Source organism: Chlorocebus sabaeus, chromosome 16, assembly GCF_047675955.1.
Source record: "Chlorocebus sabaeus isolate Y175 chromosome 16, mChlSab1.0.hap1, whole genome shotgun sequence".
NCBI classification, from domain to species: domain Eukaryota; kingdom Metazoa; phylum Chordata; class Mammalia; order Primates; family Cercopithecidae; genus Chlorocebus; species Chlorocebus sabaeus.
Genome location: NC_132919.1, coordinates 61920527 through 61947575, shown reverse-complemented (window position 1 = coordinate 61947575; position 27049 = coordinate 61920527). Strand labels below are relative to the sequence as shown.

At 38.0% G+C, this 27049-nt stretch overlaps 1 protein-coding gene across 3 annotated transcripts in view; it reads right to left on the bottom strand.

Annotated features, from left to right (window-relative positions):
* The window catches only part of SMURF2 (SMAD specific E3 ubiquitin protein ligase 2), a 118731-nt gene that overhangs the window by 27950 nt on the left and 63732 nt on the right, over positions 1–27049 (bottom strand). For 2 of the 3 annotated variants that reach the window (XM_037993700.2, XM_037993699.2), the window contains 7 exons: positions 22852–22985; positions 20255–20320; positions 15792–15876; positions 13173–13256; positions 10048–10250; positions 7761–7845; positions 1347–1505 (listed from right to left, as the gene is read on the bottom strand). In XM_037993700.2, the coding sequence (XP_037849628.2) occupies positions 1347–1505; positions 7761–7845; positions 10048–10250; positions 13173–13256; positions 15792–15876; positions 20255–20320; positions 22852–22985 (816 nt within the window). The remainder of the gene's footprint in view (positions 1–1346; positions 1506–7760; positions 7846–10047; positions 10251–13172; positions 13257–15791; positions 15877–20254; positions 20321–22851; positions 22986–27049) is intronic. The other variant, XM_037993701.2, reaches the window with a different exon arrangement.

The window sequence follows — 27049 nt, the reverse complement described above, 5'->3', positions numbered from 1 at the left end:
TTTGCTTAGTAATGAAGTTTCCTCTTCTCTCTTTTCCTCCTCTTGCCCCCATTCTTCAGAAGGCAATGCTAATAAACAGAATTAGAAGAAATGAGGCAGCTAGAGAGAAAAGAAAAGCAAAGGATGCAAATACACACACAATGTTTAGGAGAGTGCCTCACAGGCAGCTGAAGTCAGAGCATCTGGGTTTGACCCCAGACTTCACCACTGGCAACATATGTAGTCATGGAACCTCTATGCCTCAGTTTCCTCATCTGTAAAAACGGCAGTAGCTAACTCACGGAGTTTTTCTGAGGATGAAATTACTAATTTGTGGAGTTTTTTTGTTTGTTTGCTTTTTAAAGACAGAGTCTCACTCTGTTGCCCAAGCTGGAATGACTGGCGCAATCACAGCTCACTGCAGCCATGACCTCCTGAGCTCAAGAGATCCTCCCACCTAGGTGTCCTGAGTAGCTGGGACCACAGGTGAGCACCATCATGACCAGTTAATTTTTAAATTTTCTTTTGAAAGAAGAGGACTCACTATGTTGCCCAGGTTGGTCTCGAACTCCTAGGTTCAAGTGATCCTCCAACCTCAGCCTCCCAAAGTGCCAGGATTACAACATGATCGACATGCCTGGCCTTACTAACACATGTAAAGTATAAAAAACAATGCTTGGCACACAATAAGTGCTACTGAAGTGTTAGCCATTAATATAAATTATTAATAATTTTGTTTTACAATGGCAACACAGAATTAGCCTGTTCAACCCCTACTTCTGCTGTCAAGATACTGCCTCTGTAAAAGACCACCTTGAGCACCTCTGATAACCCTTTTCCTAACATTCCAAGATAGGTTCCTACTTAAAAGCATAGTAGGTTTAAAATACTCATATCAGAGTAAACCTTGTCACACTCTTACATAAATTTTGCTCAACAAAAGTAAATTATAATTGATGAAAGAAGATGTTCTTTCTTTCTTTTTTTTTTAAAGAGGGTCTCCATCTGTCACCCAGGCTGGAGTTGGAGTGGTGTGATCATAGTTCACTGTAGCCTCAAACTCCTGGGCTCAGGAGATTCTCCTGCCTCAGTTTCCCAAATAGCTAGGACTGCAGGCATGTACCACCACATCCAGCTAATTTTTTAATTTAAAAAACTTTTTTTTTTTTTTTTTTTTTTAATAGAGACGTCTCATTATGTTGATCAGGCTAGTCTCAAACCCCTGGCCTCAAGTGGTCCTGCTGCCTCGGACTCCCAAAGCACTGGGATTAAAGGCATGAGCTACTGCACCCAGCCTCACATTTATTATTGAAAGCATCTATCTGTTTGATCTTCCCATTTTAACATGTATTGTTTCAAAAACTTACTTTAAAACTAAATGCAAGTTAGCAGAGAGCCGAGGATCTGTAAATTGTGTTGTTCTGTTGTTATGGTCAACGAAATAAACTCTGCCTGTTGCAGTATTACGGATCTCCCATCCAGGAGGCAATGGACCAAGCTCTTCACAATTGATGTTGCTAAGATCCCTGCAAAAACAAATATAAAATAAAAAATACCTCATTGCTGGCCCTCCTCAACCAAGCAAGTGTAAATGACACAGAACAATTCCACAAAGTCTGAGAAAATGTATTGTTTCAGAAACTTGAGATGTTCAACTGGAATCTTTAATTCCCAATGGTTTAACAAACTCGCATCTTCAAAGCCCAATCCATAAATGGCTCAGAAAAACTTATCACATAGTCTACATTTTTTAGTAAGTTCCTAGGCTTTAATGTAATACAGATTTAAACTAATATAAAATCAATCACAATATTTGCCAACATAAACTGTATTTCAATACGTGTTTGACAGGAAATAATTTTACAAGTGTCAGTGATATCAAGAATTAAATGCTCTCTAAAATTTCCCTTCATTTCTTTACTATACCATAAAATTTGCATAAAATGTCCATCCCATGATTAATTTTAAGCTCTCCAACAAAGCAAAACTGGAAATGTACTGAAATTATGATCCTGAAAAAAATCACAGCATATTTTTAAAGAATAAGCTGCAATTCTAAAATCTGTAGTCAATGAAGAACCTGTTTAAGATACATTACCAAGAGTGCTCTAAGGGTTACCACTGCAATAAGAAAAGCTAAGATTTTTTTAATGGACGAAAGACTATTGTTATTATATTACACATTCTTAAAATACTAGTATATATAGACAAGGATTTATAGCGTCTTAAAGAATGAGTTAAGCAGCTTCCAGGTTGGTGAACACACTGAGGTACCGGGGTGGTGGTCTGACCAGAGAGGGCATGGTAGCTCCTTGCCCTCCCCGCATACTGTGCCCTAAGCATTGCTTCTATTTGGCTGTTCCAGAGTTATATTCTCTATAATAAACTGGCAATAGTACTGCAAATTCTTATCCTCTACACTGTTAGAAAAAAAATCTTTCAGTGAAGCTTCCAAAGTGTTGAAATTGCTGGTTGTCCTCCACCAGAAAAGTCACTGCCTTTGGTGACATAACTGAGATTGCATGTTAACAATGTAGGATATGCTCAGGTCATTTCCAGCCTTAAATGAATACTTTAGGCTACCAGAGCCATCTGTAAATACCAAAGAAATGACATACTCTAAAAGTGACCAAGCAAACTCAAGCATCTAGACAGCAAAACTGTTCCTGTGGTCCTCTTTTTATTATTAAAAAAAAAAAGAAGAAAAAAGCAGCATGTTTAATGTAAATTGAAATTGTAACAGATAATTATAAGTAATGACAAATTTCATCAAAATCACATTTTAAAAGTTAAACTAGAAAAATGTTTTTCCTGAGATGACCTCTCCTTGGTCAGGGTGAAACCAGTGATGGGCACACAGGGACCTAGGTTTGCCGAAGCAATGATTCTGACTTCTACTATAGGTGCTCCAAGAGACTCTTACTACAGAACAGCTAAAGTGTAGGAAAAAACACTATTTGAAACACTGCTAGTCTCAAAAGAGGCAAGTGAAAGTTCCAAGAATCCTTCTCAAATTAAAAAAAAAGTGGGGGAATTTGGGGGACTGAGTGAAGCTGGTACCTGAGTGGCAGGTAGGCAGAGGGGCAGGCCAGCAGCAAGACTGCGATAGGAAACCTGAAGCTTCCTCCCCAAGCTGAGAATTCAAAGAGGGAGTTCAGCCTCCCAAATTCAGCCTCCCAAAGTGCTGGGATTATAGGCGTGAGCCACTGTGCCGGTCCCAGATAGATTTTTTAATAGTTTAGAAATGAAAAACAGGAGCTGGAGGCCATTATCCTTAGCAAACTAAAGCAGGAACAGAAAACCAAATACTGCATGTTCTCACTTATAAGTAGGAGCTAAATGAGGAGAACACACGGACACATAGAGAGGAACAACAGGTACTGTGGCCTACCATAAGGGAGAGGATCAGCAAAAATAACTAATGGGTACTACGCTTAGTATCTGGGTGACAAAATCATCTGTACAACAAACCCCCATGACACAAGTTTACCTATAACAAACCTGCACATGTACCCCTGAACTTAAAAGTTAAAAAAAAAAAAAAATTAAAATAAAAAAATGAACAATTCTACTGACAAAATGCAGAATTTCATTTCATGTCATTTTATTTAGAATTTTATAAATCTACAGTCATACATGGGAGAGTGCTAAAGCACTGATTAAATGAGCAAAAAACTAGAAATAATCTTTATGTCTCATTGGATCTGGTTAAAGAAAAATGCAATGTTATACAGTCATACAAAGTAATACAGATCTGTATTTCAGGACTACAGTCAGTCAGTATGCAATATAACAAATAACAAGGCATTAGTCATTGTTTTAAAGAGAAATGCAAAACATGATGAAACGAGATTTCTTGGATAAAACTAGGTATCCTGGATATCTTTAAATAAAGTTTGTTTTAAAGAGTCTGACTTTGCAATTTTATAAATATCTTTGAATAGTGATATTCTAATAGAATCTAAATATTTATAGTATACTTTCATAAAAGATCCTCCATACAAAAGGCATGTTTGCTAAAGGATCCTCCAAAACAAAAAATACAAGTTTTTAAGGCAATTTGGGGGATACAAAATAAGAAAAATAATCCCAAGTGTTATTTCATAAAATCATCATTCAAACTACATGTCGATACTCAACATGAGATATTCTTAAAGCTTTGCGGAAATCCTTTACTCATTAATAAAAAACTGACATGTTTCCTCTGAAATAAGTGTCTATTACCAACAGTGGTGCTGAAATCTGTCTCAATTTCAATTTCTGTTGCCAGATTACATACTATTCTTTCAACATATAACTCAAGGTCAACTTTCTCACTATTGTAAATCATTTAGTTAAAAAAAACATGATCGGCCAGGGGCGGTGGCTCACACCTGTAATCCCAGCACTTTGGGAGGCTGAGGCGGGTGGATCATGAGGTCAGGAGATCGAGACCATCCTGGCTAACAGAGTGAAACCCCGTCTCTACTAAAAATACATTAAAAAAAAAAAAAAAAAGATTATTTTTATTCTATACATTTCCTACAAATAATTTCTAATTATTTTAAAGAAAAGCTTATTATTGACCTTCAACTGGATAAACCGAATCCAAAAAGATTTTCATAATTTATATAATAAAACTGATTTTGAAAAGTTAGGCCCTTGGATTCTTTTTTTTAGTAAGCTTAAAAAAAAAAAAAAGTAAAATTTCCTCCCCACTACTTTTTATTTATTTAGATATGGAGTCTTGCTCTGTTGCCCAGGCTGGAGTGCCATCATGAGATCTCGGCTCACCACAACCTCCACCTCCCAGGTTCAAGCGATTCTTCTGTCTCAGCCTCCTGAGTAGCTGGGATTACAGGCACATGCCACCATGCCTGTCTAATTTTGTATTTTTAGTAGAGACGGGTTTTCACCATGTTGGCCAGGCTGGTCTTGAACTCCTGACCTCAAGTGATCCTCCCGCCTCAGCCTCCCAAAGTGCTGGGATTACAGGTGTGAGCCACCGTGCTCAGCCCCCACTACTTTTTAAAAACTAACAGCTTATATTGTCAAGACATGGAAATGGCAACCTTGATAAAGTAATGAGTAATAGCACATTCCCTTGGTTGCCACCCTCAAAGGATTCTGAGCTCTATAACACAAAGTAAGACATTTTCATAATTGTAGTTTTATTTATAAATAGAGAGCATCAAAGCAACCCAAGACAAGCTAGTCACATCTGTTTTTTTTTTCTTTTTTTTTTTTTTCTTTTTTTCTTTTGAGACGGAGTCTCGCTCTGTTGCCCAGGCTGGAATACAGTGGCGTGATCTCAGCTCACTGCAAGCTCTGCCTCCCGGGTTCGCGCCATTCTCCTGCCTCAGTCTCCTGAGTAGCTGGGACTACAAGCGCCTGCCACCTCACCGGGCTAGTTTTTTTGTATTTTTTTAGTACAGACGGGGTTTCATCGTGTTTGCCAGGATGGTCTCGATCTCCTGACCTCGTGATCCGCCCGTCTCGGCCTCCCAAAGTGCTGGGATTACAGGATTGAGCCACCGCGCCCGGCAGTCACATCTGTTTTTGATTCAAATACACAATAGAGTCCTGAGTATAAGCTTTAGGCAGAAAAAAACCCTCTGTGGGTTGTTTTGGGAGGTTTGTTTTGTTTTGGAGGAGGGGGGCTGCTGTGCTTAACATAAAATACCCACAACCTACAAATCCTTTGTATGTGCAACATACAGAGTTGATTTCGAATTTAATTTAGAATTCAAGCTTTTTTCCAGTTTCAACTGGACTACTTGGTACTTTGCATCTATTCATTAAAAAACAACTCAAAATAGGGCCAAGTACGGTGGCTTATGCCTGTAATCCCAGCACTCTGGGAGGCTGAGGTGTGCAGATTGCTTGAGCTCAGGAGTTCGAGACTAGCCTGGGCAACATGGCGTAACCCCATCTCTAATAAAAATACAAAAATTAGTGGGGCATTGTGGCGCATGCCTGTAGTCCCAGTTAAGAGGCTGACGTGGGAGGATGGCTTGAACCCAGGAGGCAGAGGTTGCAGTGAGCCAGGACTGCACTACTGCTCTCCAGCCTGGACAGCAGAGCCAGATCCTATCTCAAAAAAAGGGAGGGAAGAAGGGAGGGAGGAAGAAAACAATGTTCCAAAAAATTATGGTAAATCACTAAATTCACTTGTGTGTCATTTCATCTTTTTGAAGTTAAAAGTAATTGACATTTTGGTTAGTAAATGCAGTATCTGCAGCTGAAATACAAAAGTCTGGATATTTAAATTAAATTAGGGCCAGGCAGAGTGGCTCGTGCCTATAATCCCAGCACTTTGATAGGTCGAAGCGAGAGAATCACCTGAGGTCAGGTGTTCATGACAAGCCTGGACAACATGGCAAAACCCCATCTCTACTAAAAATACAAAAATTAGCTGGGTGTGGTGGCAGGTGTCTGTAATCCCAGCTACTCAGGAGGCTGAGGCAGGAGAATCACTTGAACCCGGGAGGCGGAGGTTGCAAGTGAGCCAACATTGCACCACTGCACTCCAGCCTGGACAACAGAGTGAGACTCCGTCTCAAAAACATTAATTAAATTATGTTGTTTTCTAAAAATGAAATTTTAATAAGGAACACATAAAGGAACATTGAATACATTTATGAGGTTAAATTTTTTAAATGTTTTTTTTTTTTTTTAAGCTGAACCATATTAAGAGTATCAACCTACTACGCTTTTTTAAAGGGGATGTGTTCTATGTTTCTCCCCAGGTCAATTTTCTTTTTCTATCCTTTTTTTTTTGTTTTTTGTTTTTGTTTTTTTTTTGAGAAAGGTCTCGCTCTGTCACCCAGACTAGAGTGCAGTGGTGTGATCTCGGCTCACTGCAACCTCCGCCTCCCACCTTAGCTTCGCAAGCAGCTGGGACTACACAAATTTTCTTTCTTTTTTTTTGAAATGGGGTCTTGCTCTGTTACCCAGGCTGGAGTACTATAGCGCGACCAGGGCTCACTGTCACTTCAACATCCACGGCTCAAGCAATCCTCTTGCCTCAGCCTCCCAAGCAACTGGGACCACAGATGTGCTCCACCACATATGGCTGATTTTTAATTTTTGGTAGAGACCGGGTGTATGTTGCTAGGACTGGTCTCAAACTCCTGGGGCTCAAGCGATCCTTATGCCTCAGCCTCCTGAAGTGTTGGGAATATAGGTGAGAGCCATTCTGCTCTGCTTGGTGCCCTAGGACAAGTTTCAAACTCCTAAAAGATCCATGTTTTTATTCCACTCTTTTTTTTTTTTGAGACAGAGTCTCGCTCTGTGACCAGGCTGGAGAGCTGTGACATGATCTCAGCTCGCTGCAACCTCCACTTCCCTGGGTTCAAGCAATTCTCCTGCCTCAGCCACCTGAGTAGCTGGGACTATAGGCACGCGCCACCATGCCCACCTAAGTTTTGTAGTTTTAGTAGAGATGGGGTTTCACCATGTTGGCCAGGATGGTTTCGATCTCTTGACCTCGTGATTTGCCCACCTCGGCCTCCCAAAGTGCTGGGATTACAGGTGTGAGCCACCACGCCTGGCCTATTCCACTTTTTTTAAGGGGAAGCAGGGGAGGATGGCTAGGAACTGGTGAGGGAGGGGAGAACTGAGGTGGGATTGCAGAGAAGTAGGCGAGACTTTCTGCTAAATGTCGAAACTGCAATAACTATCAGAAGAGTCAAACTTTTACATAAACTATTTTTAAAAGGTAAAAATTTCTTAAAAATCAAAGAAATCCTAGGTGAAATGGCTCTTTGATAGTCTAAAGAGTACTTAAAATACGTACTTACCTGGGCACTCTTGGATCATGCCACGTGCTCACACCAGTCTGTGTATGTAAGAAATACACCTGACCTTGTTGCGTTGTCCTCTGTTCTGTAAAATTAATAAACACTGATAACAAAAACATTCAGAATGTCCGGATCAAAGACAGTTATATACACTAAGATGATACACTAATAGGGAAAAATCTCCAAATTACCAATCTATTTTATTTATTATCAAAAAAGGGCTTTACAAATCATTTGTTCTGTCTCTTGGAAACAATTTCACAAATGATGAGGGCCACGGGTCAGCTATCTAAAAGCAAACTAAACTTATAACGTGGCTCAAATACTAAATATGTTGCAATGGAAAACAAATCAAGATTGTCACAATACTAATAATTAAAAGATTTTAAATGAGGTATAAAAGGCTCTGAGAAAGAGGCTGGCCAACATTGGGAAGATCTGAGGAAGAACTTACGGAAATTTTCAAAGAGTCTGGAGGTTGATAATGCTTACTATGCCTAATTTTATACCAAAACTTACGTTTTCTCTTTGCTAGACAAAGGTGTATTCTCAAGATTACATTTGAGCTCAAAGAGAAGCAAAACAGTGAGATACTGGGAAGACATTCTATGTCATAAACAGATAGAGATGGAAAAATAGCCAAATTAGAAAGAGCAAGCATGCACACTGGGGAGAAAAAAGTCAAGGACAAAATGAACTCAAAGCCCTTGGAAAGACAGAGGAAAGGCCAGGGTGAAGAAAACAACCTATAAAAGCGTTTCTTTATGGTGGGTTTTGTTTTGTCTTTTTTTTTTAAAACAACAGAACCACTTTTCTTTAAATAAAATCTAATGAGAAACTTCAATACATAAAACAATAAAACTATTATTAATATTTATTAGTATAAATCTAATTTGTTTATAAACATATAAAGTCAATAAACTTAAACTTTTAAACTTTCACAAATTATAAACAAAATCATATTATTATAGAGGACAGCTATAATAATTTCAGCCTTGGTATCTATTTTATTTTTATGTTGTGGTTGTACAATTTTTAAAATTCAAATCACAGAAACATTGTAAAAGTATAACCACTCCCACTCTAAAGAGCTTGCCTTCTAATCTCCAAGAGAAATGGCAGGAGAGAATTTCTTCTCAGGTCTGAACATTGATAATTACAGTTAAAATTTACTGTGCCAGACACTGTGCCAGTGTTTCACATGAGATTAGGTATCACTGATTTCTTGCAACAAACTTAGATGGTTGATGCTATTATTTTCCCCTATAGAGGATAAAACTGAGGCTCAAAGAGGTTAAATGATGTGTCCAGTGTTACATGGCAACGCCAGGATATGAACCTAGGTCCTAGGTCTCTCAAGCCTCTAATTTAATGATTGTGCTAAAAGTTAACCTCTGAGTCATAGCACAGTTAATGGACAAATTTTTTCAAATTAAAGAGCTAAAATACATTTAAAACTAAAATGAGAATCATGCATTTGCAGAAGAGTTTTTAAAAATATCCTTGAGTAAAATAAAACTTAGGTGTGGCAATTCACAATGTTGGTTATTAGGTGTCAACATCAATCCAAAGTGGTTTATCTACAGTCTGTTAAGAGGGCAAGGATGTAAGTAACCTTGGTGAGCTTTTGGCAAGCAAGGAGAGGAAGTCAAGTTCAGACTATATACAAGTATTCACAAGATGGTATTAATTTAGAAACTTCTGTATTCTATTAGGAGAAGACTCATGTTATCTTTCACATGAAATTTTATAATCTAGGATTTTATATAAGATTGTAATCATTTTATACAAACATAGAAGTGACTCAATCATTTATATAACAATCCACTCAGATAATCCAAAATTATAGACAATACAAATACATGATCAGAAATATGCCTTTGAAATTATTTCTAAATATATGTCTAAAAAATTACATCGTAGGTTGAACTTCAGATTACTGTTATCAGTAACAATACCATCTTACCTTTCTATTCAGTGCCTATTTACAAAATAGTCTCACTTCATCTCGTATGCTTCTCACACTACCTTTGTTATAAACTAGTCATCTCACTTCATGATAAAAGAGCACAAACGCTGAGGCTGAATGACCAGTGCAAGGTCAAACTGTTGGCTGGGTAGTCATCTACCACTTCAAAGACTTTTCAAAGTTGGGAGGTTTTATATTTATTTTCATGCAGAATCCCTAAGCCCAGATTAATAACTTTTTCAAAATATATTTTCTGACTTCCTCAGCAAGCTGAAATCAGTAAACCACATTTTATTTTTCCTTTGCTAGTTGTCATACCATAGCCTTCTGGTAGGTCTGGAGGAGTATGTAAATGTGTCCTGCTCATGTAATTTCTATGTCGTTGTGACCTGACTCTCCTCTCTGCCAGCCTGGGATCTGAAGACTGTCCACACGTTGCACCATTTGTTCCACTAATTGGAGTGTTCTCATCAACAAAGCAGCTAAGAGGTCTGCCAGGGCTAGAATATTCGGATGCCGGTCTATTGAAAATTAACAAGGAAAAGACATTATCAATTTAGATATCGAAAGTAGAGTTCTCTAGACAATATATATACTGCAGTAACAATCACTTATCATATTTGAAAACAGAATGACTAATACAAGTGTAACGACTTCAAGAACTGAGTAAAAGCAAATCTGAAGTCTCTAAGCACCAAAGAAACACAAATGATAAGCACGTCAACTATGTATTTAAATGACTTTATTTTAATGACATTTGATATAAAATCCACATATATCTGTGGATGTGAGACTGGTTTACAAACTACTGCTAGATCTAGCTACAGCCTCTCTCTCAGATCTGACTTCCCACCATTCTCCCTCCCACTCTGCTTCTGCCACACTCGTATCGTTCTGTTCCTTGAACTTGCCGAGGTCATTCCACCTGAGAGCAGTTGCTCTTCCTTCCACCTGGCATATTCTTTTCTCCCACTCTCTCCAGGCCTGGCTCTTTTTTGTCATTCAAATCAGTTTATTATTGCCTCCTAAGAGGTCCCTCAGACCTCCCAATCTAAAAAAGTCACCCAGTCCTTTGACAACACATCACAAAAAGGAAGAAGACAGTTTGTCTCTTTAAGGAGCTTCCAGTCTACTATTGCAGATCTTCCAAAATAAAAACTAATCAAGAGTTCATTCTTAAATTAACATGAACGGGTATGGTGGCTCACACCTGTAATCTCAGCACTTTGGGAGACCGAGGCGAGCGGATCACTTGGGGTCAGGAGTTTGAGACCAGCCTGGCCAACATAGTGAAACCCCATCTCTGCTAAAAATACAAAAATTAGCTAGGCGTGGGGGCAGGCGCCTGTAGTCCCAGCTACTTGGGAGGCTGAGGCACGAGAACTGCTTGAACCTGGGAGGCAGAGGTTGCAGTGGACAGAGGTTGCAGTAAGCTGAGATCATACCACTGCACTCCAGCCTAGGCAACAGAGCAGGACTGTCTCAAAAAAATAAATAAATAAAAAAATAATTAGCATTTAAAACAACAATCATCCTTACATACACGTAGAAATTAAAGTTAATTTTACTGGTTAAATGAGTCGGAAGGAAATGGGTGTTCAGTGAAACCCTGAACACTGACACAAGTACATATTCATTTGTGCTCACATATAATAAAAATGGGTACTTCAATAAATTCCTTGGCAGTTTAATACTAGAAATGCAGCTTGGCAACATGAGCTGGCTTTTACCTGAGAATCATAATGTTAATGAGAAAATGTTGTGATCCAATGAGTTAAGCAATTAGTTGTGTATAAATAAAAGTAGGTGCAGCTAATGAAAAGAATTTGGTATTTTATGTCTCGGGCCAGTCCTGCTCAAGAGGGGGAAAAACAGGCAAAACAAAACATTGCACAAGATGGCAAATTTTGTTCTCACTTAAAAGAGTGGGGAGAAGGGGATTCAGTCAAGTAGACTATTTGTTTTTGGTTACTTCAAAAGCACCTCTTTGCAGTTTCCAAAATTATCTTGCATCCCAATGTCGTTATACAGTAAGCTCCATAAAGTGACTATACTTGACATTCTTCAAGATTTAGTTCAGAGATTCTTCTGCTTATCAATTTAATTCATTCAATAATTTTATTTTATTTTATATTTTTGAGACTGAGTCTCGCTCTATTGCCCAGGCTGGAGTACAGTGGTGCAATCTCGGCTCACTGCAACCTCCACCTCCTGGGTTCAAGCAATTCTCCTGCCTCAGCCTCCGGAGTAGCTGGGATTACAGGCACCCACCAACATGCCCAGCTAATTTTTGTATTTTTAGTAGAGACGAGGTTTCTCCATGTTGGCCAGGCTGGTCTCAAACTCCTGACCTCAAGTGATCCACCCACCCTGGACTCCCAAAGTGTTGGGATTACAGGCGTGAGCCACCATGCCTGGGCAATTTTTTTTTTTTTTCTTTTTGAGATGGAGTCTCATTCTGTCACTCAGGCTACAGTACACTGGCACAGTCTCGGCTCACTGCAACCTCCACTACTCGTGTTCAAAAAATCCTCCCATCTCAACATCCCAAGTAGTTGGGACCACAAGTACATGCCACATGCCCAGCACATTTTTTTTTTTTTTTGAGACCAGAGTCTCGCTCTGTTGCCCAGTCTCACTCTGTTGCCCAGCTTACTGCAAGCTCTGCCTCCTGGGTTCACGCCATTCTCCTGTCTCAGCCTCCTGAGTAGCTGGGACAAAAGGCGCCCACCACCACGCCCGGCTAATTTCTTTTTTGTATTTTTTTTTTTTAGTAGAGATGGGGTTTCACCGTGTTGGCCAGGATGGTCTCGATCTCCTGACCTCAAGATCTGCCCACCTTGGCCTCCCAAATTGCTGGGATTACAGGTGTGAGCCACTGCACCCGGCCATGCCTGGCTAATTTTTTTGGTAGAGAGCGTCCCCCTTGTGGTCTCCCGCAGCTGGCCCCTTGGAGGTTCCTGGATGTCGTACGGCTTCCTCCTTTCCGGGACCCCTCTCCTTTCCTGAGTGGCCACTCTCCATCTCTTGAAGGGGTACCCACACTTTTAAGTGAGAACAAAATTTGCCATCTTGTGCAATGTTTTGTTTTGCCTGTTTTTCCCCCTCTTGAGTAGGTCTCAAATTCCTGAACTCAAGTGATCTGCACGTCTCGGCCTCCCAAAGTGCAAGGATTACAGGCTTGAGCCACCACACACAGCCTCATTCAATAAACATTTATTGAGTACCACTGCAGGCTCTGGAGCTACAATGACAGCATGACCTGTCAAACAAACTGTTGAAGATCACTTTAAAAAAATAACAATGGCACCTGTTGTAAGATGTACTGATCTACAACAGCATAAACCGACAAAAAAAAATCTAGTAAAGCTGACAGATAAATAGAAAAGGACTTCAGGAGGGTGGCCAGCATAGACTATGGGAAAATACTTGTACGTACTTACCGTGTTGGGCGCTCCCATTGTGTAGTTCTTGTTATATGGTTTAGATACTGGATTCTTCCAGAGGCAGTTCTCCTTTCTTCCCAGCTTAAATAAAAATATTGAGTGATACAGGAAACTTGGACACAGAATGTTTTCAGTGCAACAAGCAAGCCAGTAAGATATCTGCTGTTACAAATCAGGAATGCCAACCTGAAGTATCAATTCACAGAATACAGAATTTTTTCAACTTATTTTAGAACTACATAATATATTTTATGGGATTCTGAAGCTTCTAAAGTATTTACGCTAAGGTGTATCAAATATTTTCCATCAGCCAAACTCTGAGAATTTTTAATGTCAACAATGCACAATTAAATTCATACTAATTACTCCAGAATATGGAAAATGGCTATACTAAAAATATATTTAGTCATAAAATCACGAGGTCTCTTGACTTCGTGATCCACCTGCCTTGCCTCCCAAAGTGCTAGGATTACAGGCATGAGTCAAAGCGCCCAGCCGAAAGCTTTTCAAAGCATTTAGCCTGCCCAAACTAATTTTTTAACAGTCAAGACTGTTGGCCGGCATGGTGTCCTCATGCCTGTAATTCCAGCATTTTGGGAGGCTAGCGTTTTGGGAGACCAAGGTAGGCGGATCACCTGAGGTTAGGAGTTCCAAACCAGCCTGGCCAACATGGTGAAACCCCGTCTCTATTAAAAATACAAAAATTAGCTGGGCGTAGTGGCGCGCGCCTGTAATCCCAGCTACTAGGGAGGCTGAGGCAGGAGAATTGCTTGAACCCGGGAGGCAGAGGTTGCAGTGAGCCAAGATGGTGCCACTGCACTCCAGCCAGGGTGATAAAAGCGAAACTCCTTCTCAAAAAAAAAAAATCTAAACAGCCTTTTCTTTCTTTTTTTTTTTTTTTTGAGATGGAGTCTTGCTCCTTCGCCTAGCTGGAATGCAGTGGTGTGATCTCAGCTCACTGCAACCTCCGCCTCCCGGGTTCAAGCAATTCTCCTGCCTCAGCCTCCTGAGTAGCTGGGACTACAGGTGCACGCCACCACACCTGGCTACTTTTTATATTTTTAGCAGAGATGGGGTTTCACCATGTTGGCCAGGATGGTCTCGATCTCTTCACCTCGTGATCCTCCCTCCTCAGCCTCCCGAAGTGCTGGGATTACAGGTGTGAGCCACCATGTCCAGCCAAGACTGCTACTTTCTATCAACTCTTTATCATAATTCATTTAATGAAAAAGAGCCAAACGGCTATAGAAATGTGATAATTCTAATATTTCTACAAAGATATTGGCAGAGGTTGAAGGGCTCTAAAAGACAGAAAATGAAGAGATGCTAGGGTATTTTCCCCCCTCTGATTACAATTATAGTACATTAATGTAGGGCAAGTTTAGAACAATAAGCCTTATTACTGCTGGTACTCTCTCAATATTGATTAGTTATTTCATCCTAAATTTCCTTTTCAAAAATATCATAATCTACCTCATATCTACAAAAGAGCTAACAGACATATCTGGAAGCTAAAGTGATCTATGAACAGTTAAGTATAGTGATTTTTAACTGTTTAAAAAATGAGCAAATACCGTAACCTGGGTATAAAATTTTGTATAAAACGTAATTGGAGTTAAAATTTAACCATTTATATACTTAAATGGATGCAATTTATTACATGTAAGTTATATCTCATTGAAGTTAATTAAAAATACTTTGAATGTTAAAAATAAAATCAGAAAAGAGTCAGAACTAGTATTAAAGAGACCAATGATAAAAATCATGACTTTAGAATCAAGACAGGTTTGTGTGTTTTGGCTTTGCCACTTACTATCTGGCCTTAAACAAATTACTTAACTTCTCTAACTCTTAGTTTTTGCGGGTAACAACAGTAATAGCAATAGAAATAATAGTAGCTAATTATTTACTAAGCACTTATTTTATGCAAGACACTGTGCTAAAGTGCTTTACCTGAATTATTTCATTTAATCCTCTCAACATTTTATGGAGTATGCTATTATCACTCATACTCTTTTGTAAATAAATATAAACCAAAGCGCATGGAAGTTAAATAAAGTAAGGTCATAAAGCCAGTACACAGAAGAGTAAGGATTAGAATTCAGGTGGTCTGATTTCAGAAGCATGGCTATATACTACCTTCCAAGATGCTATGAGAATTAAATGATATGTACATAAAGCGCTTGTAACAGTATCTGTCATATACATGCTCAAATAAATGTTACTATGTTATTTTAATTACTATCACATAAATTATCCATCCCATCCCTCTTAAATACAGCAATGTTTCTAATTTAGCACTTGCAGGGCCTGTTTTGAATAATTTAATCAAGTAACTTTTTTTAACTAGATAATATTTACAAGAGACTTATATTTGTCAATAAATTTCATTTGTCTCCTAGTCAAAACTCTTAATAACCAAATTTAACACATCTAATTTGTGGCTTATTTTATAAATTTGTTGTGACAAGATCTTCCATTAATTTTACCATTACAAGGAAAATCTACATTCAATATACAATAAACACCATTTAATATAAAATAAACACCAACTTATTTATATTCTAAGAATATTATCTATATATTTCTCTAATGATTTCAGTGATGTTAGCTTACCCGTCTGGTAAATCATTATCAAATAAACGACTGCAGTCCACAACTTGTCCTCCTGTGCCTATTCGGTCTCTGGACTGAAGACTTACTATTAAATGACAGAAATATTACTAAGATTTGTACAACTAGAAAGAACTATTATAATCAAAAATTTCTATCTTTAGAAGACATCTGGCTTAGCTTATTTTAATACTTTAGAATGAATTCTTTTGTTTCTACTAAAATTTACAATTTCTTTTCCCATAGATTTTTCTCTTTAGGAGTAATATTAGACTTCTAAGGTTTTCTATACTTTAACATGTTCACGGAAGAAGCCTAATTCCTTTTTCACCATAGTAATGGTGCATAGCAGAGTTACTGCTGTACTTAAGAAGAGGCATAACGTATTAAGGGTATATTCATGTACAAATGAGTTTGAAAAGTCCACATTAATGTGACTTTAATACTTGATCATCTGACCATCTAAAAAATACACTGGGCTGGGCGCAGTGGCTTACACCTGTAATCCCAGCACTTTGGGAGGCCAAGGCAGGTGGATCATGAGGTCAGGAGATCGAGACCAGCCTGGAAAACATGGTGAAACCCCATCTCTACTAAAATACAAAAAATTAACCAGGTGAGGAACTATGGGTATGGTGTGCACACCTGTAGTCCCAGCTGCTGGGGAGGCTGAGGCAGGGGAATCACGAACCTGGGAGGCAGAGGTTGCAGTGAGCCGTGATTGTACCACTGCACTCCAGTCTGGCGACAGAGTGAGACTCCGTTTCAAAAAAAAAAAAATATATATATATATATATATATATATATATATATATATATATATATATACTGTATTCTAGCAAGAGGGCCATCCTGGTATTCCAGTAAGAGAGCAATCCTTGGATTCCGTCTGAATAATGAAAAAGTTAGGTTAAATAATATCCCTGAAGTCCTTCTGTGCTACTCCTGTATTGTTTAATTCTAATTCTGGTAACTCTCCCAAAAGACAGAAGGCAGTACGGTCAAACTTGACTATAATCCAACTTCTTAAATAATCGGTGAGCACAAGTATTACATCTAAGGACCCTTCATTCAAAGAAGGGTCTCAAAATTCTGAAATCTTCCAGCTCTGTGAACATTTTGAAAGATCAGTGCAACACAAAGCTCCTTGATATTAAGTCCCATTTAGAGGAGAGAACACTATGAACACCTACTTGGCAAATGTAAATAAAACATTATATGAAAACTGTACTAGACAACTATATTAATCAGTTTTTAAATAGATAAAATAAGTGAAATGCTTACCAAAATACAATCACAGTAGAAACAATGTATTTTCTCATTAGTATTGTTTAGAATAATAGTAAGATTTAAAGCTGAAGAGTTTCATGGGCTTCAACTTACATCTCCAGAATGCTATGTTAATAGCACAGCTATTAACTGGTTAAATGAATTACATACCCACCATGGACTATCATACAACATTAAAAATGCTACAGATTTTGCAAGCCTTAATGCAAAGTAGGGAAAAAAAAAAAAAAAAGTAACAATGCTATAGAAATGTGTTTATGGTCCAAAAAAAAAAAAAAAAAAGAGGTTTATGATAAATTTAAACTGGTTTTTAAAAATTCAGTATTATCTCATTTAAAGAAAAACATAAAAAAGGTATACATTCAAGTGATAACAATAATGATTCATTAGACTTTCCATGCTCAAACAATCCTCCCACCTCAGCCTCCCAATGTAGCTGGGGCATAACAGTTTTAAACAAGGAAAAAAGTTTGTACTCCTTGAATCAATTATCTAAATTTGGGAGATTCTTTTCTAAAAAAAAAAATAAAGCAAAGTGCACAAAAATGCTTGCAAGTTTCAATGTTATAATAGCAAAAAAAGAAAATTTTAATTAAGTTGTGATATATCTATATATTTCATCCTTTAAAAATCATTAATTACAAAGATTATAAATACTAGAAATGATTATCATTAAGTGAAAGAAAGCAAAGTAAAAATTTAATGTTCACTGGAATTAAAGACATAAATATATACATTTTATATACATATTTACGTATATAAAAATAGTAGAGGGGAATACAGTTTTTTTTTTTTTTTTGCGATGGAGTCTCGCTCTGTTGCCCAGGCTGGAGTGCAGTGGTGAGATCTTGGCTCACGCCACCATGCCCAGCTAATTTTTGTATTTTTTTTAGTAGAGATGGGGTTTCACCATCTCTACAAAATTCACCAGGCTGATTTCGAACTCCTGACCTTATGATCTGCCCACCTTGGCCTCCCAAAGTGCTGGGATTACAGGCATGAGCCACCGTGCCCGACCCGGGAATACAGTTTTTAAAGTTAGTCTTCTAGTGCCCTTTTCTCCATTTTCCAAAAAGTATATATACCTACTTACAATTATTTGTTAGAGGGCTCATTCTGAAAGAACTGGAACTCATTCTGTTTTTGAATGACAGAACTAAACAATCATAATGTCTGAGTCCAGCCTGCCTCTCTCTTTACTAATGGTCCTGTTATGAACACCAGATTAACACAAGAGCTTTAAATAAATACATATATACACGCATACACATATTTAAGAGTAAAACATTTGTTTTTTATGTGGTGTACTCCAGTAGGTATATTTCTAATGTCTAACAAAGTCTGCTATTTATATAAACGCAAATTCACACCTAGTAAAACTATTTTGTTACTACTAGACAGTAGTTAACGAGCATTATGTAACATATCAAATACAGAAGAAACACTTTTATGTGAAAATATTGTATGACTGAATTTATTTTTGAGATTTTTTTTTTTGCTCCCTTCTCAATCTAAGAATGACAGGAATTATCAGTAATGCTGTAGTGCAGATCAGGAATCCCCAACCCCCAAGCCATGGATGGGTGGGGTATTGGTCCAGGGTCTGTTAGGAACCAGGCCGCACAGCAGGAGTGAGTAGCGCGTGAGTGAGCATTACCCCTGAGCTCTGCCTCCTGTCAGATCAGTGGCGACATCAGATTCTCATAGAAGCACAAACCCTATTGTGAACCACATACACAAGGCCCACTCCTTAGGAGACTCTAATGCCTGATGATCTGTCACTGTCTCCCATCACCCACAGATGGAACCACCTAGTTGCAGGAAAACAAGCTCAGGGCTCCCACTGATTCTACATGATGGTGAGTTGTAGAATTAGTTCATTATGTATTACAATGTAATAATAATAAAGTGCACAATAAAAGTAATGCACTTGAATCATCCTGAAATCACCCCCACCCCCAGCCTGGTCTATGGAAAAACTGTATTCCATGAAACCGGTTCCTGGTGCCAAAAATGGTGGGGTGCACTGGTGTAGATACTTCCCTGGGATAACCACAATAGGGCTTTGCTATGTGGCTACTCTGGTGGTTCTCTAACTATGAACCCAATTCACTGCCTTGTAAAATGAAGTACCTTCAAGTACCTTGAGTAACTCAAACCTCTCTGATGGGTTCATAACAAAATAATCTTATTCTAAGTTCTGCTCTATCATGAAGTGTGACATTCCTATTGGATTTTTCTTTTTTCTTTTCTTTTTTTAAGACAGGGTCTTGCTCTTGTCACCCAGCTGGAGTGCAATGGTATGATCTTGGCTCACTGAAACCTCCGCCTGCCGGGTTCAAGCAATTCTCCTGCCTCAGTTTCCCAAGTAGCTAGGATTACAGGCACCCGCCACCATGCCCGGCTAATTTTTTGTATTTTTAGTACAGATAGGGCTTCACCATGTTTGCCAGGCTGGTCTCGAACTCCTGACCTCAGGTGATCCACCTGCCTCAGCCTCCCAAAGTGCTGGGATTACAGGTGTGAGCCACTGCGCCTGGCCACATTTTTCTTCTTTAATTTAAGAAGCCTCTAAGATGAATAGTGTCCTTCCATACTATGCATCTTGAGCAAATATCAATTCTGAAGAAAGGTCTCAGCAAATTTTGTATCAAGCCCTTCCCTCCAGGTCAATTCAAGACACCCTAAATATCATGTAAGACTACTAAGTACCTCATAAGTAAGGTAACAATTTCTCCCTTTTTCCAGTGCTACACTACCATCACTCATTTTTTTTTTTCAATTAGCATAGATTTTAAAGCTGTAAAGCATTAAACATTAAAACAAGTTCAATGGAATGTTCTCTTCTTACTAAAAAAACTAGTTTGAGAATTATTTTCAGTAAACTTCAATAACATCTATAAAGTCTGAACTTAGTGATCTACTATATTAGGATACTTTGAAAGAATTATTTCCTAAAGGATCAACGGTTCTTCACAACACTTTTTTTTTACAATAAGTTTTTAAAATTAAGTTAACCTGGATCCTAGATTCACTGCAACATTTTACCTGGCTCATTTAATTCAGGCCAACACAATGAAGCTACAGTTATTATACTTTGATTTAAAAGGTATTTTACATTTTAAGGTCAGTTTGAATGAAACTAAAATTCATGTAACTTTAAATTCCACACTTACCTACTATCTGTCCTCTAACTGTATCATTGTCATTTGGCCCAAGTTTGCATAAATCCAACCTCTGATCTATTTGAAGTCAACAAAGAAAGCAATGAAAAAATTAGTTGATATCAGAGATTCTAACATCTATAGAGTGACAATAAATTTCCACAATCCATTAGAAATCAAGCCTATCATTTAAAGAGTTCAGATTTCAAAAACCATGAAACACTGGTGTATTACATTGCCAACATGCAGTCACATTCTCTCCAAAACTTTTAGACCACTTTAGTCTGAGTCTTAATAGTTGTTGGTCTTAAGGAATTTATCCCTGAGCCTTGGTTTTCTCAAATATGACAATATGTGAATCTTCATATTTTTTGAGGATTAAATCAGATAATTACGCAAAACTCTCAGCATAGTGCCTGGAACATAAGTGGCCAACAAATGTTAGCTGTCATTAACATTTTTTAACTAACCATTTCAAATGACATGGACACAAAAAAGTATTAAGAAGAAGCCAAGAATAAACTGTAAAATCTGGGTTTGCATCAGTTCTGTCATTCATTTAAGAGTAACTCATTTATTCTCTCAGATGCCTCAACTGTAAACGAGAAATAACACTGGCCTGACCCTGAAAGTTACAGTAAGGAACAAGGTCACTTAAAGGATGCTGGTTTTACTTTGATTACCGCACTTATAGCTGAACGCTTTTACAACTGTATGCCATCTGTCTACTCATCTGTGAATTGATAAAAGGAGGAGACCATATCTTAGTCTTTGCATTTTCCACTCCAATCTGGCAGAACATTGCATCAGGTAGGTGCTCAATAAACATTTGATAAATTCAATACTACTGCACATCAAAAAGGTCAAATTAATACAAGGAAACAGTCACAAGAAACACAAAGAAAAATCCATGCCCCTAAACTACAGTCCCCAGTTATCCAACCAAAAATACAGAGACTTTTCTCTTTGCAAAATAAATGGGTGCTACTAAGTTGGCTATATAGTGGATTCTGCAGAGCAACTCCTCCTCTCCTATTCAGTCCTTCCAATGCAGCATGCTCCCTTTGCCAGGAGGCCTTTGCCCTTGCTTATCAGAGGACAGGATTCATGCCTTTTTTTCCTTTATACAGCCAGGGTTTAGAAGAGTAGCACATTAGGTGTTCAATAAAAGTTGGGTAAATTGAACATGGGATAATGTCAGACATTTGATCTATAACTTTTCAGTTTGCTGAGTAAAAAAACAGTTCATTTTTATAAGCAATTCGTTTTTTCCAATCCCAATGTCTTTTCCCTACTGTTGTCACTCTGTCAGCCCAGAAATATAAGAATTTCTTAGATGCCTTTAAATACCTTGGACTAAGAACTTCTAGCTCAATTTTCTGCCTTTTTCTTTTTCACAAGGTCAATAGACACCTATGCTGTGGTATCATACTACATTAAAAGAGACAATCTCTTAATATATTTAACATTCAATGCTAAATTTACTCTGTTTTTTATTAGTTTCCTTAGATCTTATGTGAGTTTGTTTAGCACATGCATCTGGGCTAAAATCCCATGACAATGACTAACAGTATTTTTTACATTATATAAAAAAGAATTCTATAGAAACAAACACACAAAAAAACCTGTTGAAAAAGGAATTCTCATTTATGTTCCAATGGAAAGATCCATCCAAAAGATTCACCTGGTTATGCTAAGTCAACTTATAAATCCATTACGAAAACCACTACTAATGTCTTGATCTTGGTCTAATCTTCTAAATCCCCAGGCTGGTGATAAACTCAGCTACAGTTAAGTCATTAATACAGCTGTCGTACACTCAAAATAACGTTTAATCTTTAACTTTTAATTTTGCCACAGCAGTTCTTACCCTTTTGTAATTGCCCTTTAACTGCCAGCTTAAACACTCCAATCACCTCAATAAAAACATTTCATCCACAAATCCACCAAAACCAGAAAAGGGTACTAGAAATTTTAAAAGGCATATACATCCTGACATCTTTCTTTCTGCCATTCTGGATATCAATCATTTCTTAATACTTGTAAATTAGCTGGAAATGAAGCATCAGCTCTGATTTGGCTATAAGTTTCACATATTTAAAACTTTTTTTTTTTTTTTTTTTTTTGAGACAGAGTCTTGCTCTGTCACCCAGGCTGGAGCGCAGTGGTGCGATCTGGGCTCACTGCAAGCTCCGCCTCCTGGATTCACGTCATCCTCCTGCCTCAGCCTCCCGAGTAGCTGGGACTACAGGCACCCGCCACCTTGCCTGGCTAGTTTTTTGTATTTTTTAGTAGAGACGGGGTTTCACCGTGTTAGCCAGGATGGTCTCGATCTCCTGACCTTGTGATCCGCCTGTCTCGGCCTCCCAAAATGCTGGGATTACAGGCTTGAGCCACCGCGTCCGGCCTAGATCAGGAATTTTCACCAATGTTTCAGATGTACACAGGAAGTTGTGTTTGAAGCCCTACCAACATACTCAAATATATGTATTTTTAAATATATATTTGAGAATACATATACAGTGCATGTATATATGTATATGCACACATACATATACACATACACACATATATATTTTTTAATTTGAAAAGCACTCGTATCTACTCACAACCAGTGTCTTTGAGGCGGTTGATGGCATTGGAAAGAAGACGAACACAACCAAGAAATCCAGCACCTTGTTTCTTATGGATCTTCTTGTGATTCCATACACTGATCGTAACTGAATCAGACTTTCCAATATACCTAAAAAACAAAACAGCTGCATGAGTAACTTGGTAGTTACAGGCAGTTGGCGTAAAATTTTTCTTTTGTTCTTTTTATACTCTAAAGTTACATACACACTTCAGAGTCTGGCTGGATTACGCAAAATACTTCTTGAGTTAATCCACAGGATTGAATTTAAATTTCTAATAATCTTGAAAGTAAAATCTAAAAAGAAATTTTAGTATATTTTTATCACATCTGCCACTCTCAAGCTGGGCTATAATTCTAGTCAGTAAGAAGGCTATTTTAGTAGCTAGTGTCTAATAACACTAAGGGAGTTTATTAAATAACTTCTTTCCAAGAAAAAGAATATTAAAAACTTTTATCACAGTCACATTTTAAATACATTTCGATGACATGACCTACTTTTCAAGTGATAGTGTCAAGGCTGACAGACCAAAAATCTGACCTACCTGTTATATTTTAAAATGCTGTAGAACAAAAGCTGTTTGTAACGCTTTTCCCCTGCTTCTTTCCTGTATGCAGGCCTTGAGCGAGCAGGACTCTTGCAGATTTCACTTCACTGCCTGCAGACAAGCAGAGCAGGGAAAAGCGTTACTGTACTTGTCTGTGCATACACCTGCAAGTATGTAAAAGCTCTACCACAGCCAATAGTTAACATGGCGTCAACCCATGCAAAAAGATAATAAAATAACATATCAGTAGAATCCTAGCTCTATTTCAATGACAATAAGAGGTCAAATTTTTGGTCCAGCAACCTTGATCTTAAAGTATCATTCAATAAATTAGCAATATCAGAAAAATTCACCTAGTATAGAGAAAAGCCTAAACCATTTAAATAAGGACTAAAGCTTTTAAATAAGTGACATGGAAGGTACACTTGAGCCCCAGGATCCAGCTGTGCCTAAAAAAAATGCCCACCCCTGGGCTTTTAATTACGCAAATCAGTACATTCCCTTTTAAAAAATTAAGACAATTTGAATTTGGTCTCTGTTACTTGCAAATGAAAAAATTTGAACTAAAATATTGTTCAGTATGCATGTACCAATTTTCAAATACACCTACCAGATCTGTCTTGGCATGTATCTACCTGCATGTAATTCCAGAGCCAGAATCAAGTACTAAGTAGCTGAATTACCCAAACTAAACATTTTTTTTTAAAAGTTACATTAGGCCGGGCGTGGTGGCTCACACCTATAATTCCAGCACTTTGGGAGGCCGAGGCAGGCAGATCACCTGAGGCTGGGAGTTTGAGACCAGCCTGACCAACATGGAGAAACTTTGTCTCTACTAAAAATACAAAAAACTTAGCCGGGCATGGTGGCGTGCGTCTGTAATCCCAGCCACTCGGGAGGCTGAGGCAGGAGAGTCGCTTGAACCTGGGAGGCAGAGGTTGCGGTGAGCCGAGATCGCGTCATTGCACTCCAGCCCAGGCAACAAGAGCGAAACTCCGTCTCAAAAAAAGGAAAAAAAAAAAAAAAAGTTACATTAAACCAGTTGTCCAACTAGTAAGCCTGGTTTACAGGTATGCTGAAATACATATATTGATTACCTCAGTCCTCAGGGCAACGCATCACTGGCTTAAGCGACTTCATCTGTGTAGTCCAATGTGCCATATTTTTTATGTACACCATGATTTGAAAAGGCTGGTAAATTCTACATTAAACCATAATAAGAAATTCCTAATTACAGACCTTCTGGAAGACAGCCTAACTCTGAATTACTAAAAATTATGAAATATATTGTATTACTTAAGGGTGTATGTCACAAACATTCTGTCCAAATATTCCTGGGCCAGAAATGAATCTGAAATATTACCTTTTCTTATACACTGAGAAGTACATGCTCTCACTTTAATGAAACCTCACGTAATATACATGGCAACATAAACAGTAAATCCTTTTACAATTGAAAGTTAAATAGAGGGCTCTATTAGCTTCTATTAAAATTCTGACTTACTAACAAACATATGATTTATAAACAAGTTTCAGGATGTTTTGTTGAGAGGGGGAGAGGGACACCTCTATAGGTGAATATAATGTTACCATACAGACCAAAATATATACTCAGGATTTTGGGCTAAAATTTAATTATTAGACTTTTGTTTGTATAGTTAGCCAATTAAAGGCAAGGGTTTTGCAAAATGACTTTAGAAACAATCATGAGAGAAGCCTCTGGTAGCCAATTAATATTAATTGTAAGATAAACCCTAATAAGCACATGAAAAGATGTTCAACATCACCAGTCATGACGGAAATGCACCTCAAAACCATGACCGGATACAACTTCATACCCACTAGGGTGGCTACAATTTTTTTTTAAAGAAAATAACAAGTGACAGAGGAATAAAGAAACTTCCAGTGGCAAACAACAGTCAAGACAGATCAAAATCAGGATGCCATCAGCAATACTCTGAACCTACACTGTCCAAAATGGTACCCATCAACCACACGGGACCCTTGAGTACTTCAAACATGGCTAGTCCACACTGAGGCAAGCAGCCAAAGAAACCACTGATTTTTTTTCTTAACATAAAATGAGAAAACTGCTGATTTTTAAAAGACATAGTAAATATGTATATATACATATATGTAAGTAGCTCAATATTTTTATATTGACATGTTGAAAGTATTTTTGATATATTGAATTAAATTATTATGCTTCATTTTAAGAAACAGGGTCTCGTTATGTTGTAGCTGGATTATAGGTGCAAGCCACCACGCCCAGTTTATCGGCTTAATGTCATCTGTCTCTTTTTGTTAATGTAGATGCTAGGAAATTTGAAATTATAGATGAGCTCCCATTTGTGCCTTGCATTATATTTCTACTCAACAGTACAGATCTAAACCTAGAAGATAATGGAGCAACGTATTCAACATTTGGAGGTAAAGTGATATTTCACCTAGAAGCCTATACTCAAACCATATCAAAAGAAGTCAAAATATATCTTCTGCTAAGATCTCAACTTTCTTCCCATCTTTGTATTATTTCTCAAAATGACAATGGAAGATAAAGTTCACCACAACAGGAGAGTAAACAATCAAACAAAAAAAAGAAGTCACTAAACCTAGAAGAGACAAAGGAAATTGCCAGGCAAGTCCCAGGACAACTGCACAGCAGGTCTTAGAGAACCATCACACCAGACTGAAGAAAGAGAACAAAGACTCCCAGGAGAGGTATCTCCAAGAAGAAACAAAGCCAATGGAATACTGACAGAACTGAATATATGGAGAAAAGATCTTTAGTTCTGTAGGAGAGTTTGAGAATCATGACATATAATTTCGCATTTCTAGCTAAGAGATAAATAGAAAACTAAACAAAAGGGGAAAGTAGCTCCTAACTTCAGAAAAAAACAAAAGCTGTCAAGAAAGAAAATATAATTCTTGTACCCATGTGACCCAACTATGGATATTTACATAATCATAATAATGTAAACATGGAACAATGGTTTAACCAAAAGGTTCATACAATATATTGGAAGACTAAAAAAAGGAGGGGCTTGTGAGTGGCATGAGAATGGGGATGATGAATACCAATTTTAAAAGCTGAACCACTGGGCTGGGCATCGCAGCCAATGCCTGTAACCCAAATACTTTGGGAGGCCGAGGAGGGAGAATCTCTTGAGCCCAGGAATTCAAGACCAGACTGGGCAATATAGCAAGACTCCATCTCTACAAAAAATTACCAAAAAAAAAAAAAAAAAATTAGCTGGGCATGGTGGCATGCACCTGCAGTTCCAGCTACTCAGGAGGGTGAGGTGGGAGGATCAGCTGAGTCCAGGAGTTTGAGGCTGCAGTGAGCTATGATTATGCCACTGCACTCTGGCCTGAGCAACAGAGTGGGACTGTCTCTAATTTTAAAAGAATTTTTAATAATAAAAAATAAAGCTGAATCATCTTCTAGGTAGGGAATTCAAAAATACCGAAAACTAGGCTTGGCGTGGTGGCTCATATCTGTAATCCTAGCACTTTGGGAGGCTGAGGCAGGCGTATCACTTGAGGTCAGGAGTTCGAGACCAGCCTGGCCAACATAGTGAAACTCCGTCTCTAATAAAAATAAAAAATTTAGCTGGGTGTGGTGGC